The sequence below is a fragment of the Ursus maritimus genome, unplaced genomic scaffold (assembly GCF_017311325.1).
Source record: "Ursus maritimus isolate PB19 unplaced genomic scaffold, ASM1731132v1 scaffold_28, whole genome shotgun sequence".
Lineage (NCBI taxonomy): Eukaryota > Metazoa > Chordata > Mammalia > Carnivora > Ursidae > Ursus > Ursus maritimus.
In genome coordinates, this window is record NW_024425341.1 from 24,160,941 (window position 1) to 24,179,126 (window position 18,186).

At 44.6% G+C, this 18,186-nt stretch overlaps 1 protein-coding gene across 1 annotated transcript in view; it reads left to right on the forward strand.

Moving 5' to 3' along the window:
- The window catches only part of CSMD1 (CUB and Sushi multiple domains 1), a 1,580,412-nt gene extending 1,579,736 nt beyond the window's left edge, over positions 1-676 (forward strand). The window contains exon 70 of the mRNA XM_040643176.1: positions 246-676. Coding sequence (XP_040499110.1) covers positions 246-405 — 160 coding nt within the window. The 3' untranslated portion in view covers positions 406-676. The remainder of the gene's footprint in view (positions 1-245) is intronic.
- The last annotated feature ends 17,510 nt before the right edge of the window (positions 677-18,186 follow it).

The following is an 18,186-nucleotide window of genomic DNA, read 5'->3' on the forward strand; positions in this document are numbered from 1 at the left end:
AGATAATTCTTTGATTCTGGAAAGAGCTTCAGGGTTTAACACGTTACCTGTCTCATCCCAACAACTGATTCTAAAAAAGAAAACAGTTTAAACGTGTGAAGATGTGCCCCCTTCCCTGTCACTGCGTGCCCTCCCGTGTGTATTCCCTGCTGGGTCGGGAGTGATGTCACGTCCCCAGTCCTAGCAGCTGTGCCTCTTTTCTTGAAATCTGGGTGCTAACAGTTGGTTCCTTCTTTCCCCTTTAGAACGAGACCAAAAGTTCAGTACAATGGCTATGCGGGACATGAAAACAGCAATGGACAAGCTTCCTTTGAAAACCCTATGTATGATACAAACTTGAAACCCACAGAAGCCAAGGCTGTGCGGTTTGACACAACTCTGAACACAGTGTGTACGGTGGTATAGCCCTCAGTGCCCCATTAGGACTGATTCATAGCCATACCTCTGATGGACAAGCAGTAACTCCTTCGGTGCCATGTACCACTCTCCCTTCTACTCTTGGCTTTGCTGCGGTGATCTTTCACACCTTCTGCTGGTATCCATGCAGCGGCAATCTCCAGTCACGTGCCAGAGTCTTCTGAGGATCGGACGACAAGTACAACTGCATTCTGAACGTGGATTCCGAACGCCTGGCTGCGTCTTCTTGGAATCAAGGCACACTTAGGAAGACTGCGGAGTCATGCCAATACTTCGTACTTAATGCCTCAGACTTTCGTATTTCTGTGTGGCTGGGATGCCTTTCAATGCAATCTTCTGGGCACGTGGATACATCCTTTGGGTGCGGTGACAAAATGGTAGCACCACAATATACCACAATACGTTGTTCTGTTTTGTTTTTGGTTTTATTTTAACCCCCATGAATATGAATACTCTGGAAAAAAAAAAAGCTCTCTTGAAGAAGACACCTTTCTGATAGACGCACACACCTACAAATGCTTCACTCTGTCCTTCCTGAGACCTGACAAGCTTTGAGGACTCACAGCTCCCCTCAGTGTCCCATTCCTAGGGCCATTTGCAAATTCCCCAGTCAGCTGTTCTATTGCAGAATTTTTGATGCACAATTTTTTGCACTAGTGTGTTATGAATGACTGAGTAAGATTCTGATAAAAAATAAACTATTTACACAGGGTTTATACACACTATCCATTGTATATAAGCATCTTCTCATGTGGTCAAGCTAAACATCTACCCTCCGTTCAGTTGGCGTGTTAGAGAGAGGAAGTATCCCCAGACATGGCATAGGTTTGAGAGGGAAAGGCGGTATTGAAGAGATTTATGTTATTACTGCTTCCTTTAGCTACCATTGTGTGTTAGGTTCATTGAAGATGTCGAACAAGTTATAAAAAAAAAAAAGTCCTTTTTATGTTTTATTTTGCACACATGATCTCCCTTTTGGCATCAGCCACGAGCGCCAGCCAGCGCAGTGACACAGAATGGCAGGGTGGTCGCAGCGTGTCTCTCTGCCACGTAAATGTGTCCATAGTAATTTATTTTGGATAGCTCGTGAACTTGTGGGGTTCAGCTCACCCTAGTCTTCCCGGCGCCTCGCGATTCACTCCTCTGGGGCACCGCCGCCCGCGGACGTGCCCTCAAACGACAGTGCTCCCCGTACCTCTTGCACACTCAGTGGGACTTGTCCAGCGTCAAAATATCGCGTGTCCCTCTGGAGGCAAGGGAAAATTACACACACTCTTCTTTCCTGATGACACGTTTCATACATTGCTTTGTCTTTGGTTTCATGCGAATTCCAGATGCAAAGGCGATTTGGGTGATTTTTCACCTTTAAAATGTATTCTAGGTACATTATGAATCACGGTGTGAATAAAATAGACGTGATCCCCGATGTGGGTAAGATCCAGGTATGAAGTAGAAGGTGTGGCAATGAGAATGTGGCTGTAACAAAATCCAGGTGAAGATCATGTTTATTTTTATTTATAATGGTTTGATAAAAGCATTTTGAAAAGACGATGCTTATTTTATTATTTGGGTGTTAAGTACGTGTCCCACATACTGAAAATGTCTCCCTTCTCACCTCCAGCCAGCGTCTGCCGAGTGTTTCATTCACTTCGTTGTAGTGGACCCATTCACAGCTAGCTTTAAGACTGATGGATTTGTTGCTCTGTTGAACATTTAAATGCAGGACTTCGAAAGTGAAAAATGAAAAGAAAAAAAAAAGACAGAAAAACCTATCAGGATAATAGCTCATTCTTTCAAGTCCTGTGTTTTGATTTGAGCGCTTTAGTGAATCTTTTATCCTCGATGCCCACTGTTCTGTTACTCGTTTGAAGGGGCGTATGCTGTTAGGAGGACATCACTGACCTCTTCTAGGGACTTCTTTGCCTTTTGAACTCCAAATTATGAATTCCTTAGTCTTGTGCTGAATTCTCTGCCCCTTTTTCTCTGGCCGACCTGATAACGTGACTGGAGATTTGCTTTGCAACCTGGAGCCCTTACACGGATTCTTCTCCTTAGACTAGAGGAGGTCAGCCAGAGCCAGGCTCTTAACACACACACTGGACCAGAACAAAGAGAAAAGAAGTTCGAGGACCGCTATGTGCAGGGGAGAACAGGGTTACTATATATATTAGGTGTATATATATATACATACATACATATATATAAATATATTGTACATATCTAAGTTTGAGTCATTCAAACTAGGTGCAAACTGCTGACTTCAGAGTTTGAATTAATGTCTCTCTTTCCCCATCCCTGACCTGCTTGCCGGTCAATGCCGTTACCAATTCCTGAACTGACAGGACATACATACACACATACAGAAACCACATATCCGATTAGATACTATTTTCCTTTGTGTGCAAAGTCAGCCCGTCCTTTGGTTGCCAGTGTGGAGCACGGTATTCAACAACAACCACAACAATACGCCATGAAATTCTCCTGCGAGAATTCCGCCTAGTTTCCTCCTAGGGTGTGTGCAGTGTTGATTCAGATCTCCTGCGAGGTGTCGGAGGGTCTCGTGCAGGCAGCACGCGCGCTTTCTGCGCCGGGGCTGCAAGACTCCTTCTGGAAGCGACCAGAACCCGTGCGCGGGAAGGACCCCATGCTAACACAGGTTATGTGCTTCAGAGCTGTTTAAAACTGCTGCTTGTTTCCCACATCTTTTGCCTTTCTTCAGGCTAGCTGCAATAATTTTTTCTTCTGTAAGATATTTTGTAAACAACAACAAAATACGCGATTCTCAAACAGGGGGAAAGAACGCTGGTGTCATGGTCAGGAACCCGCCGCATCTCCGCCCGCCCCGTGTCACCATCTCGCCACATGCTGCTGACATGAAAGAAGTAGGTGCAAACAACCTTTTTGTACAGAGATATATTTTTTATGAAGAATTTGTAAAATTATTAAATATGCTGTAATTTTTTGATTAATGTAGGTAAATTGTTAAAAAAAATAAATGTTTTTACAATACAAAACTGTAATTTTCCCAATAATGTACCATGTACCATCTCTAGCTGATTCTCAGTTCCACTCCTATTACACATGTATTAATATTAAAGTGGCCTGTTAAAATCAACAGTATCTTTTTTGTCAAAAAGAAATTATAAAGAGAGTGTAATATAGCCTGTACCATGCCACCTGTCTTTAAAGCAGATCAGAGTTCTAATTAAATATTTAATTTTAGATTTCTATTTTTTTGGTGTGATTTCTTCCGGCCTAACGTTGTGCCTGTGGGTCTGTGGCAGGGGAGGCAAAGCACGGGGGTGTTCGGGACGAGCTTCCACTGCGTTTGCAGCCGGCCTCAGTATTTTCCGCAGACGTTCGCATCACAAACACCATTAATGAACAGGACACTTGTGAAGAGTCCCGACACAGGGATGGCACTGTGGAAGCTGCCTTATATCTGAATGGTTTACCGGTTTTAGGTTAAAAAAAAATCAAGCCTGTATTTTTATAATTTTTGGAAGTATTTTCTTTTTTTAGATTTTTAAATTTATTTATTTGAGAGATTGAGAAAGAGAGAGAGCACAAGCAGAGGGAGAGGGAGAAGCAGGCTCCCCACTGAGCAGAGAGCCTGACCTGGGGTTCGATCCCAGGACCCTGAGATCATGACCTGAGCTGAAGGCAGACGCTTCACCGACTGAGCCACCAAGTGCCCCCGTATTTTTATAATTTGAAAAAAAAACAGAGTTCTATCTGTAAACCTTTACAGTGCTGAAAAATGGCATATAAGGACATTATGCACATATTAAACAAAGCATTTCAAATGTCACACTTGAAGAAGGCTCAAACAAATCCTTCTCTCAGACAGCCTTTAAAATTCAGAGCCAGCTGTCCTCCGCTCATTTTGGGGCTGAGAGAAAACAGAACACTTTACAAGTCCTCCGTGGCCCATCAAGTTGAAATGTCCTGCAGTTAAACAGAATGATATACTAATTTTCCTGAGAGTCGAGTTATTACAAAATGAAAAACAACCAATAATAATAATAAAAAAAAATCGCCCCATAGTGGCTTCAAAGAAATGAAAGTTTTGATATGCCACTTAGGCTCTGGGTCTCTTTGGCCCACGGATGGTTTCTGTTGCTATGGCTTGAGCACCTACTCTGCGCCCAGCATCTCTCCACCTGACTTGCATCCCTTCAAATAATCCTCCTAATCTAGCAAAACAGGTGTTATGGCTTTTGCTTTACAGATGGAGACGCAGAAGTGCGGAGAAGCTAATTGATTTTCCCAAGGGTGCAAGCCAGGCCGGCTGATGGTGGAGGTCAGTTTTCTCTTGCTTCACCTTTCTTCTTTTTTCACTAGAAATATCACGTTATCAAATTCATCGATATTTTCTTATTCTGCAATTTAAAAATAAATTCTCTCATTCTAGCTGTCCATAATTTTGTTTTGACTTCACCCAGTTAAAAATGACCCCAAGTGAAGGATTCCCGGAGATAGAAATACTCCATGGTACCAGTTTCACCATCTCCCAGATGACTCACACACAATATGTGGTCCAGAAGTTTTAATACATGAGACTGGAACTTGGGAACCCAGTGGGTCTTTGTCTAACACGCTGAAATCATACGAGAGCTTTACTCTTGACTGACCTTTCTGCCTATGCCTCCTTCAAATTGACTAGGAATTGCTACTTTGTCTCAAAAATCTGTGTCCTGTGTCTGGCATATTAGGCATGTGGCCGAACAGCCTGCATGGAGCAGGTCCTCAAATAGCTGCTGAATGTGAATGCAGCTCTTCTCGGCTCTCTTACTCACTGCTGTGCACCCCCCACCCCCGGAAGAGCTGTGAGTTTCACACATTCTCATTGTGGCCTGGGGCGCCCACAGCGTAGACACACCCGACCTGTTCTGAGCCATGGCTCTTTACAGCACCCAATACAATCTGACTTCCTCTTCACCGTGGTGGGAGTGCTTTCAGAGCATGATTGGGTTACCCAACTGACAAAAAGCAGCAAAATAACCAAGAATAGTGCCTTGTACTTCCCCGGACACCTTTGCCTGTGCAACCGGGCACTTCTCCCCTTTCTGGCTCTCATCAGTTTTGGTAGCATGTGCCCCATGATTGTGCCCCCATCTCTGAGCTAGGACGACTCTTCTCCTGGGAATCAGAGCTGGAGAGGCGTGACAAACACGGGACACGTCCGGCTGGGGAATGTAGGCTGACCCCCAGCCCAGGCCACCGCAGTGGGTGAGCCCAACCTTGCACGCTGCCTCTCTCCCCCCCGCAGCCTGATCTCTGGGCTGCTCCCTTGCAACAGCTACCCCTCACCTTTCCATATCTGTTTTTTCTTCAAGTTTCCAAAATCGGGTTCTTCTACTTGCATTCAGGGGACTCAGTGGTTGTAATTACACCTGACAGGTATAGCACAGGTCTCCGGGATGCGCCCCGACACACGCACTCAGGGCACAGCGCCCGGCAGCCCAACGCCGAATCCAGCCCACACAGCCATGGAACACCACCGCCAAGCCTCGGTGTCTCTGAATGCGCACAACACAGGTACCAAAGGTAACGTGACTCGCAAAATGGCACGGACGGCTGGGAGAGTTTCTAGGAGCTTCCTTTGCCAGATTTAATACAAATCTTGTCAGGTGAATCCCTGCGTTCAGGTGCATGGGGCTAGCCCGACGGTCCCCAGCAGCGGTGGGTGCTGCTTGGGGTCCGTAAGGAACCGTGGGGCAGCCTCTGTAAGGCTTCTATTACGGAATTCTGGGGGCCGAAGGCACTTTTGCAATACTGCTTTAGAAGACATCTTTGTTGTTTAGTTTGTCTTGTGATATTATCCTCCTGTGGATATTAAAGCAGCTTTTAGTTTGTTACAAGATTACTTCCAGGGAAGGCACCGGATGACAAGTGGGCCTAATTTTTCAGGCCACTTGGACCCCTTAATCCATAGGATTATATATAATTTCAGTGTTTAACAGGGCGAGTGCGGGGAGGAATTAGACCAAGAGAACTGAGATGACGTTTTTTTCTTCCCTGTGTATGTTCAACGATCTCAGGGCACGAGCAGGTCATCCTACAGCCTTGGGGACCGGGCGAGGCCCCTGCACGCCCATCTGTGTCATAGGCTCGCCGTGTGGGCACTGCATGAAGATCCCAAGACCCGGGGCGCGTCTCAGCGGTGGTCACCATCCCGATAGGCTCAGCGTTTAGTTCTGGCCATCTCCCCATCCTTACACCCCTCGGGTGACACGTGGATGCCGTCACGGGAGTCCAGTCCTCTCGGGGGACAGACGCCCTGATGTGTGCACCCGGGATGCACAGAGTGGAGGTGAGGTGCTGGCATCTCAAGAACACGCCTTTTCATTGAAGAAAACAAACCTGCAAGTCTTATTCAGATTAGTGACCCCTCCTAGGGAGGGAACAGAGGAGTGGAATTGAGGGGGTATGTGGAGTTGCCTGCCGTGGAAATTTGAGCAAGGTTTTTACCAGTGCCATGCAAGATGGGAGAAATAATAGTTTCTACTTCGTTGGGGTGTAGAGGATGGGGAATGTGAGAGCGGGTGTGAGATGCATAAAATATGGTCTAATACACAGCAGTCCCCAATTATCTGCCTCTTATCTATCTAACCTGTCACCCACCTGCCTATCAATCACTTAGCAATCATCAATGATCCATCATTTATCTATTATCACCATATACCTAATCTATGTATTTATTTCCCTAAAAAATGTGAATCAAGTAGAAAAGAAAATGTTCACTTTGACAAAATTGTACAAGCACCTTCACATTACTTTTATCACACTTTATGCCTTCATCGGTTTTGGAAAGCCTTACACTCTAAATTTTATTTATTTTTTAAAAGATTTTATTGATTGATTTGACAGAGAGTGAGAGCAGGGGGAGCAGCAGACAGGGGAGAAGCAGGCTCCCCGCTGAGCAGGGAGCCCGATGCTGAGCTCCATCCCAGGACCCTGCGATCATGACCTGAGCCGAAGGCAGATGCTTAACCATCTGAGCCACCCATTGGCCCCACACTTTGAATTTTAAAGTAACGGGCATGGCAGTTAAGCTGGTGGAGGTTTGAACTGCGCCTGCCCTCCACCTATCCCTGAGACTGGATGAGTGTGCAACCTCTTCTTCTGGCCAATTTCCCAAACTGTTACCCCGGGAATACCAATATCCGGCTTCCTTTGAAAAGCCTGTGACTTTTTGTAAATAATGTTAGCCAGTGGATATTTGGTGAAAACACTGGAAATACTCCTATTTTAGAGTTCCTTGAAGACAGCACGCCTTTCTTCTCCTGCATGGAGGTCATGCTTGTTTCCCCCTGGGGCAAGTGCATTATTCTGGAATACATTTAAGACTATACATTGTTATACAGAGTGGGTAACTAACACGCTCCATGATTACTGCAAGGACCTCTGGGCTCTGTTTTTAGCTTTGTAATGGTGGGTCATTGTGCCCGTTAGTCTTTAAAAAAAAAAAAAAGTGCTGCAGATTTTGTTTTATATCAATGGAAGCAATCACTGAGCTGTTTGTCCAGGGAGTCAGTGGCTGATACCTGACTGTAAACGGACTCCTTTAAGCACAAGCTGGAAGGGAGGGGCTGAGACAGGAGTGTTAAGAAGCAAACACCCAGCGTCACGCAGTTGAAGTCCACACAAGGCAGGCTCCCTGCACACGCAGTGACAGCCTTGCAGGGAAGCAGTGGGGGGTGTGTGTGAAAAAGGAACGGATGATATGGCCCTGGGTGAATTTCTGTTTGTCTGATGTGGTCTCTGGTGTCTGGGGTTGTTTTAAATCTTCAGGAGAGTGTGAGAGCTGGAGGCAGGGGCGCAGCGGGGAGAGGGCACAGACGGTGACAGCTGGCTCCGAGGGAAAGCTGTGGGAACCTCAAGGGCCCCATGGTCAAAGTCAGTGGGAGTGCTGTTTGTGCTATTTCAATTTTATTGTACATTTTAGTGAATTATTGCAATGAAATATTTTATATTTATGTAAAAGATTTTACATTATCATTAATGTTCCTTTTTCTTTTTCTTTTCTTTTTTTTTTTTTTTTTGGCAGTAAGAACACTGAACATGAGATCCGCCCACTTCATAAGCTTTAAGCGCAGGTCTCATGTGACTACAGGTGCTGAGCTGCTCAGCGGGCTCTCGGGCTTGTCCATCCGTGACCACAAGGAGCATGCCATTCATTCCAGAGGGATCTAGAAACACTTGTACTGAAGTGTGTTCTTCAGAATCTGAGTGACTCTTTGATTGGGCCGTCTCTTTCTTTATTCTGCCCCAGATAAAGATTATACTTAATTAAATATTTCGATAAGCAACACACAGCTAAGTGACATTATTAAATTTGTATGCACTTAGTAAAAATGGCCAATTATGAGCCGATGGATAGACAACTTGGAAAGCTAGCGTCGTTTGGGCAGTGGCAGCCAGGTCTGCGCCTGAGGTTATGCTGGCCTCCAGCTGTCTGATCCTTTACTGCCCCAGGGCTTGGGCTCAGGGACACCAGGCGCTGCCTCTGTCCTTCCTCTTCTTCCCGCTGGTATCTTCAAGGCCCAGGGTGGGAGCCCTCATCAGCTGCTAGAATGCAGCCAATTTCCAAACTTCAAGAAAAGATAAACCTACTTCCCTGGAGCTGGATTCCAGGAGTCCCAGGCAGCGATGGACCAGTAGACTAGGCTCTCTCAAGCATGCGCAAATGCTGTTTTTCTAAAACTGTGCAGAATAATGGGTTTTTAAAACATGCCAAGGAGATGGAAAATTAAAGGATCAAATTTATCCTACTTTTCACTTGGTTGGTGAAAACAGATTTTGGAGATAGAGTGTACGGGAGAAAATGTACATGGTAACAGGTACTCTCATACCTTGCTGGTGGAAGTTTAGACCTTGCAGAGATCAACTAAGAAAAGAGGAGATCTCAAAGGTTCTCAGCACAGGTGAGAAACGGTCATCACCAACCGTGACTGTGCTGTTGGCCAAAGCCCTGTGCTGATGACTTTGCAATACATAAGTGGGTCAAATCATCTTACACTGATGTAACATTTTATGCCAATTGTATCCCAATAAAGCTGGGGGGAGAAACATCCCTTTGACTCAACAATCCCATGGAAGTAACATATGTGGCCATAGAGCTCAAGTTCTAGGAAGGACGTGAAGCATGGCCAGGCTCCAGCACTGTTTCCAAAAGTAAAATATCGGAGGCAAGATAAAAGGCCGTTGATAGGGAAGAAATCAGATAAAGTGTGGTACATCTATGTAATGGAATACAGTGCAGTTGGGGGGGAGGCACTTTAAGGTGTACTAGTATCTAATGATGTACAAGACTTATTTAAAGTAAAAAAAAGCATTGGGGCTCCTGGGTGGCTCAGTCGGTTAAGCCTCCGACTCTTCGTTTTGGCTCAGGTCATGATCTCAGGGTAGTGAGATTGAGCCCCGTGTCGGACTCTGGGTTGGGCATGGAGACTGCTTGGGATTCTCTCTCTCCCTCTCTGACCCTCTCCGCCTCTAAACAAAACAATAAGCAAATTAAGTAAGTGTCTTGCAGATCTGAGTTTCTGATGTGCTTTGATATGCGTGAGCAATAGACTACACGCACACATGTTCCTGAGTGCACACGTGTTATCTGGAAGACTAAGAAACGGTAGCCATTATGCTGAGAGCATCTGGGAGAATTAGGGGAGGGTAAGGAGACTCACATTTCACTCTGTAATATTTTATAACCTAAAACTGTGTGTTACCCATTTACACAACTGAATGCATATTCCTAGATTAAATAAAAATAAATAAATGCATAGCTGTTGTTAGATTGTTGTTTCAGCCTCAGACATGATTTGACCACCCATGCAGGATGACCGATAATCCTGATTATAAATCCATGAGCTCCTTCTTGTCTTTGCTCTCAGAAACGAGTAGAGTAGTATTAAATTTTGAGACAGTAAATTTGATGCGATAAATGGTTCTTTTTAAAAAATATTTTATTTATTATTTGAGAGAGAGAGCACAAGCAGGCAGAGGGACAGAGCGAGAGGGAGAAGCAGGCTCCCCACTGAGCAAGGAGCCTGATGCGGGGCTTGATCCCAGAACCCTGAGATCATAACCTGAGCCGAAGGCAGACGCTTCACCGACTGAGCTACCCAGGCGCCCCGAGAGTAAATTGTTCTTAATGGAAAGTCATTCACCCCTTAGATGAGGGGGAGCCTGGATTCCTTTAAGGATCTTGATATTCCTTATATTATCATGCCTTAATCCTCCCTCGTTCCTAGAAGTTCATGGTCATTGGAAAAGTATAGCTAAACTAACAGAATTTTTCTACTTGACGTGTTACTCACCAGAAATTAAAGACAGTATTAAAAAAGAAGAAAAAAAGTTAGTCAACCACAGTTATCAAGGAAAAAAAAATGTGCACAGTTGAAAATGTAAAGAAATAATGCATATGCAAGATTTGTACTCTACTGGGTATCGATGCATTTTATCCTAGAAAATTTCCCAGCTAGCCATAAGTCACCGTAAGCAGCTCTGTACAGCAGATAGCTTTACTATTTGGGAAGGTTATAAAGTTAACTCTTTTGCAAGTATTTATAGAATCCTCACTAAATATCAACACTTAGATTAGGTTCAGAGAGCTTAATAAAGCAGAGTCCAGGCTCCCTCGGAAATTACAGTCCAAGCAGAGAGGCAGACACACAGACAAATACTGACAATGAAGTGCCGCGACTGCAACTTTCTGCACTGGAACAGGGTGATGTGTTATAGGACCAAGGGGAAAAGATGCCTGAACACTTTGGAGGCAGAATAGGTGAAGAGATTTCAAAGAAAATTCTTCAAGGACTTGTGGCTATAACCTTATAACCCCGAGGCTATAATCTCTTATTATAACCCTAATGTCTCTGTGCCTCTTAGTAGATGAATAAACTGAGGTCATGTTATCAGTATTTTATTGGCTCAATGGCTCCCCTCTGCAACATTTCAGCTCATTAGTCATGAGCACCCCTAGAGCTTGCCTTCCATGTGTTTCCAAGGTCTTCCATTTCACGTGTTCTGTGATATTTCTTGACTCCTCTGGAAACTGCTATTGTTCATTAATGGCCCATCTGAGTAAGGGATCAATTTCCCTAACATGGTCACACTCGCCCTCATGACTGCAGACTGGCTGCCACTGCTCCATTCATCACAGCCATGTTAAAGGCAGAAATTCTCAATGTGTGAAGTAGGGAAAAGCTGACAACAGCCACATTCTTTAACATCAAGAAAGCCAAAAATAAAATAAAATAAAATAATCACAGGAAGCTTCCCACCTTCCCCACCACCTTCAGCAGAATTTATTTCCAATTTTCATCTCACAATCCACCCACAGATACAAAGGAAGTGGGAAAAACAGACAATGAGATTTTTAAATTTCATTGTGATTCATCATCTTGGGAGAGGTCAGATACTCCCCAATTACAGTGTATGTTTGGGTGGTAATAAAAATACAGGAGATGGATTGCTTCAGAACACCTTTCCCTGTGAGAATGAATAAATGATCCCCACATATTTGCCCTTCCAAGTAGAAATCAGACCCTGTGACTCTCAGTAGTGTGGACAGATTCTCCCTCACACAGCCATTCTGCATCATGGCCAGGATCTCCTTATAATCATAGTCCTTGCCCTTCCCTTTATTGTTAATTTGAGGATTTAATACAAAAGGGCACTTAGGAAAAAACAGGCTTATGAATACATGTACTTAGTAATTGAGTTAAATTTCTTCATGGGTGGGGTGCCTGGGTGGCTCAGCCTTTAAGCGTCTGCCTTCGGCTCAGGTCATGATCCCAGGGTCCTGGGATCGAGCCCCGCATTAGGCTCCTTGCTCGGGGGGAAGCCTGCTTCTCCCTCTCTCACTCCCCCTGCTTGTGTTCCCCTTCTCGCTGCCTCTGTCTCTGTCAAATAAATAAATAAAATCTTTTTTTTTTAAATTTCTCCATGGGTAAGGTAGTAATAATTCGGTTCTGTCTTACCACTAGACAGAAATAAACACAAATAAGCTTTTATTGGAAAAAATGATTCACACTGAAGTCACATTCTTCTTTTCCTTTTGTTCTGGGGACATAGTGCATGTGTGTGTGTGTGTGTGTGTGTGTGTGTGTGTGCTTCAAAGCCCCAAACAGATGTTTTTTGGGGGAAAAGGAGTGGAAGCATTATAATAGTGTATGCCTTTGTGAACGTTTAACCGTTTTGGCACATGGCTTTTATTACTCAGAGAACAATTGAACAGCTTGTGAAAAAACCAAACATACGTTGTTATAGCTGTCACGACGTCAGCTTCAGCAGCAGCTCTTGTAACTACCTACATCTGTGTTTTGAGTTACAGGTAGGAAAATGGATTCTCTTTCTCTCGCTACTATATTTGTGTCATAGATTCTAGTGACAAATCTGAAATCAAGTAAAAATAAGACCCGGAATTCAGCGCTTTGCCTCAATTATATTCACGTGCATGTTGAAGATTTTCCCAAAAAATCAAACACGTATTGATGCTCTTAGACATTAATCACATCCAAGCAATATTTAGCTGGTGATGGCTCTACAATGACAATGTATTACATAAGAGAGTCATATACTATTCAAGAAATGCATTTGCTTTCAATAGTAACCATGGGAATGAAGCAAAGGAGTTTATTGTCCTAACCAGAATGTGACAGAAACAGTGTGGCAGGAAGTAGTCGCAAGTTCGTGTGCTGGGTGCGACTATATGCCAATTCCAGTAGAATAAACAGTCAGACCGCTTCCCAGAGCGGGTGAGGCTACCGTCACTGACCCTGTCTCTACAGGTACATAATTTGGACTGTAGTTTGGCAAAATGTATCAATAATCATAATGGTGTGGGTATCATTTGACCTAACATTATGGATGAGAACAAATCTTGAAAACATAAATCTGAAAGAAAACAAAACACAAGCCTAAAGAATAGATTACTGGAGATCAGTGCATATAGGAATATCGCTGCACGGGCTATGTGGTGAAAATAAATGCAATCAGTATTTGCGAGTAGAAGACGTCACGTCATTTAGAATAAAATTGGAGAAAAAAATACTATGCAGCCATTAAAAATGCTAAATGTGAAGATGGGCCAGCAACTTCATATGGATAAGAGGCATCGTAAAAATTAGGATTGATCTATGATACAATCGCCAAGCATCGCATGGTACAGAAAGAAGCAGAGCCCAGTGAGGGGGACTGGTTTTGTTTGAAGGTAACAGATTACGGAATTCCTTATTTCCCTCTTTAATATTTCACTGGGTTTGCTGTCATGTTTTCACAATAGAAATGGGAAAATCAAATGTAGCAAAATCAATGAAGAAGAAAACAGTGAAGTGATGATCTTTTCCAATCACCAAATCTACGTACAGCACCTGAAAATGTGGTTTCGAGTCAAAGCCTCCAGATGTCCTCCTTCCCCAGCAGCAGAAATAACAGCTCATTTGTCATGGTCATCTTTATTCGCAAGTCCTCTGGGGTTAAAATTCAGGTGGGCTGCCCAGCACCAACGTGCATTGGGAAAACGTGGAGAAACTAGAGTCTCCGTCCATTGCTGGTGAGCGTTGAAACTCACGTAGTCAGTTTGGAAAAGAGCTCGTGGACAGAGCATCAGATGCATGAAAATGCTCCCCAGACTCATAGACTTCGTGGAAGAAGAACATCTCCAGAGTGATTTTGGAGTCATCATGGAGATCCCAGTCTTGTATATTGGAAAGGAAATTAGATATTAAATAATCAAATGGTCACGAAAAGATTACCATCTACTTTATCATCCGAAGAAGTCGAAGAAGAAGAGAAGAAGGAGGAGGGCCAGGAGGAAGAAGAGGAAGAAGAGGGGAGGAAGAAGTCTAGAAAGAACACAGTCTTAAAAATGTGCTTCCTCATGTGAATGAGCTCTGCTAAAATCTATCCAGTGTCCTTGCTCTCTTCATTTTCCGTTTTCTGGTGAAGATTTCCTGGTCTAACCCAGGTTCATAAATCAACACGAGGGGAACGAGCGCTGAGGCCAAACTGTCCCTCTGATGTTTCTGATTCTGTGATTTCTCCCAAAAATTACAAGTGCAGAAATTGTAGTACAGTATCCATTTTTTATTGCTTTAAAAATGTAATCCTTGATTCTGCTTGTAAAATAAGCTCATTCTTGGTATATATCTGATGGCTTATGGACACTAAAAACTGCATTCCTCCTTAAAATTGAAGACATTTATTAGAACACAACTTGCCTATTGTCATTCAGATTAAAACGTAAAAGTCCCCACCTATCGATTATGGTTTCTAAATTTTCAACGAAGCCCCAGAGCCACTCAATATTATACAGCCATCTCCTCATCATCATTACTAATATTTTATTGTCTCAGTTTTTCTGTTCCAAACAGTTTCTGTCATATGAGCTCCCGATTTCATCTATATTCATATTTGACCACTATTTCATGTAAAAGAAGTTAATCTTGGAGTATCAAAATAGTTTATAAGATGGTCTTACTCACTCTGGTCTTTCCCAGCTCAATATACACCATCTGATTTAATTCACTTTGTCATTTTCCTTTTTTCTCTCTCACACACAGGCACACAGCCCATGACTCACAGACCCAGTTCCAAATTCTCCTGGTCCTAAGTCCTCTACAACTTGATCTCATTTTTGCTCTTGTATCATACTTCCCCATTATTTTCTAAAGGGTGTCCTATTTTTGGTATAGAAATGAGCTTTGCAGACACAAAAATTTGGATTTAAATCCTCACTGTGTCCCATGCTAGATTCATGATTTGAGGGAAGTTATGTCTGTCTCTAGCCATAAATTGTTGCTGCCCCAATTCAATGTCCAGGCGCATGGCTCATCCACAGAAAATGATCCAAGAAGGGAGAGTGGATTTTAGATGTTCTGGCTAGTGGGTCGGAAAGTAAGTTGGTGATATCCTGCTCTTCCCATGTGACAACTACGAAGTCTAGTCAGAGTCAGTGTGTCCATTTCTGGCTCATGGTTTTGGAATATCAACACCCCACATTCACTTTTGTGTTACTAGTTATGAGTGGATGAATGACCTTCCAAAAGGTACAAATGCGATGAGAAATGGTGAATTTCTCAGCAGCCAGAGCAGCCGGAGTGCCTTGGCAAAAAACTCGGCCAATCGTCAACCACAGACATCAATATTTCTGGGATCTGGGCCAAGATAAAACATCAAGGTAAACACTCAGGAAGGTGTGAATTCTTTCTGTACCTAAACCATAAGGGACTCTGTAGGACATCAGCTATAATTTGTGCTGACCCGTCTGTTTTATGGAGCCCTCCCCAACAGAATGGCCATCAGCTTGGGTCCTCTGAAGGGGAAGAACAAAAAGCCACAGGGGTCTCCCTTCCAAATTCTGTATGATGAAGGAACTCTCTGGAAAGACACATACTTTCTGTCAATTTCCAAAAGCAACATTAAGGAATTTAGGGGCATCATCAGTATGATCACATGATTCCGGTGAGCACCATCCATTCTCGCTGGAGGCCATAGAAGAGGGAATATTTGCAGCTACCAAATCATGATGTCATTGCACGTGGGACACGGGGAACCAAAGAAAGTCCCCATAATGGTTTTGCCGTTGAATTGCGTGTGGACTGAACATGATTTATTGCAATCCAGAAAGAAGGAGCTCATATTTCAATCGACTGAGCATATGGTGCATGATACAGACAAATGGCCGGGCCCCGCCTGAGCCAGTGGAGTTTCCCTCGCTGAGACAGTGTGTAAATGTAAAATGGTTTCGAGTTTCAAGGGGAGAGAATTTAATCGGCGGCATAAAGACAAAGTTGGGAGAATCTGCCTAGTCAGTTTCCAACTGAAAACCCCAGTTTGGCAGATTACAAAGTCAGAGCCTTCGTCAAGCTTAACGCGGAATCCCGACAAACAAGATGGGCTTCTGGCAACGGCACCAGTGCGGACCACACACCACTTCTCGGTTCTGTGGACGTTAACCCAGGACCTTCCTTCTGTCCGTGCCTACGTGTGACACACAGCGCTTAGCCCTTCTTGGTAGGATCAGCAGCTGACTTTTTCCCCCAACTGTGAAAATATTAAATTCCCCAGCGTACGAATGTGACTTATGAGCAAGTGTTTGACCTGATGTTTGAGATCCACATCAAAGGCTGAACGTGGTACGTCGGCGCCACAGCAACAGTTCAAACGTGGTTTTGTCTCCCATTCTGTTAGGGCCCATGGATTGTGTGGCTGAAACCGAATGGGTCACCTCCCAGAGAAATACCCAGGAGCCCCCCCATCAAATCCCTTCCAGGGGTGTGTCCATTTGTAAAGCGAGGGCGGGCAGAGTTTGTCCCACAGCCTCTTTCTTTTAAGAAACAGGCATGAAAACACTATCTTTGGTTATCAGAGCCAACTGATCTCATATCTGGTGTTATAGCATAATTATTTAAGCAAGTGACTGGAAATCATCATACTTTTTATGCGTCTCCAAAGAGCACAGTACCCTAGCAGTTTCCAAAGTAGCGAATGCCTTCTTCCAGGTCCATGACCTGCACACACGGGATCTGTGTCCCCGCAGGTCTGGCCTTGAGGCCATGGCAGGGGACAAAGAAGTACGTCCTCTCAGCCTGTAGACCTGGACCCCTGCTTGGCCTGCCGACAGCTTAGTCCTACAGACCCAGGGCAGGCACCCCTGTGAGATGTCAGCTGCATGTTGGCACTTGTTGGAGTAGAACAGCTCACAAATACCATTCCCGAAACCTGAGCTGCTCTCATGAACCAGATCACTTCTTACTCAGGAGGGGAAAAGAAGATCCCCATTGTTAAATGAAACCCGCACCACTGGGATGACACAGCTCCCCGGGGTCACTGCAGGGACACAGTGGCTGTTTAGTCTGCCCAGCGGGAAGCACCTAGCTGGTGGACCCCACTCGTGTCTGGACTCTCCTTCCAAAGGTAAAGGGCAGGATCCCACATTTCCAAAGTGGCTGCACGTTCACGGATCATGTCATCGATGCCCCTTCGATGACTCAGTAGGTATCGGCCCAAACCAACAAAGAGGGGAAAACTGATTGGCCAATAAGTACGTAATCTGCTTAACTGAACTCGTAATGTTTGAAATGCTGATTAAAAGCATTAATTGGGGGCACCTGGCTGGCTCAGCTGGCAGAGCATCCAACTCTTGATCTCAGGGTTGTGAGTCCAAGCCCCATGTTGGGTGTGGGGTCTATTTAATTAAAATGATAAATAAATAAAATAAACAAATAACATTTCAAACAAAGCACTCGTGTCACTGTTGCCCATCGAAGGGGCAAAGAGTGAAGAGACGGTGACAGTCAGTGTGGCCGTGCATCTGGGGGAAAGGCACACTGTCTGCTCCTGGGGGGAGGGCAATGCTTTAGCACATTTTCAAGCAGGTATATTTTTGACATAGCAATTCCGGGTGCAAAGTAGTATCCAGCTTCAGGAGACGCACACATTTCAGAAACACAGCATCCATGCTGTTGACGGCAGCGTGGCCTGTAGCAGGGTAACTGGGTGGTGAATGTCAGGCAAGGAGCAATGGGTAGGAAAGCCTGCTAGGGGGGTAGTGGGTGTGCATGGTAGGTGTGTCCCCACTGGCATCCGAGTTGAGATGCTCCCTGGCCATGGAAGCCAGATCTGGGGGGAGGGAAGGCCCTGTGTTGGAACATGGGGGCGGCGTGAGGGGTTGGGGGCCACGAGCAGGCATCAGGAGCAGCCCAGGGCACCTGGGAGGAAAGAAGGAGCCCGGAAGCTTCAGCCTGCAGATGCAGACTC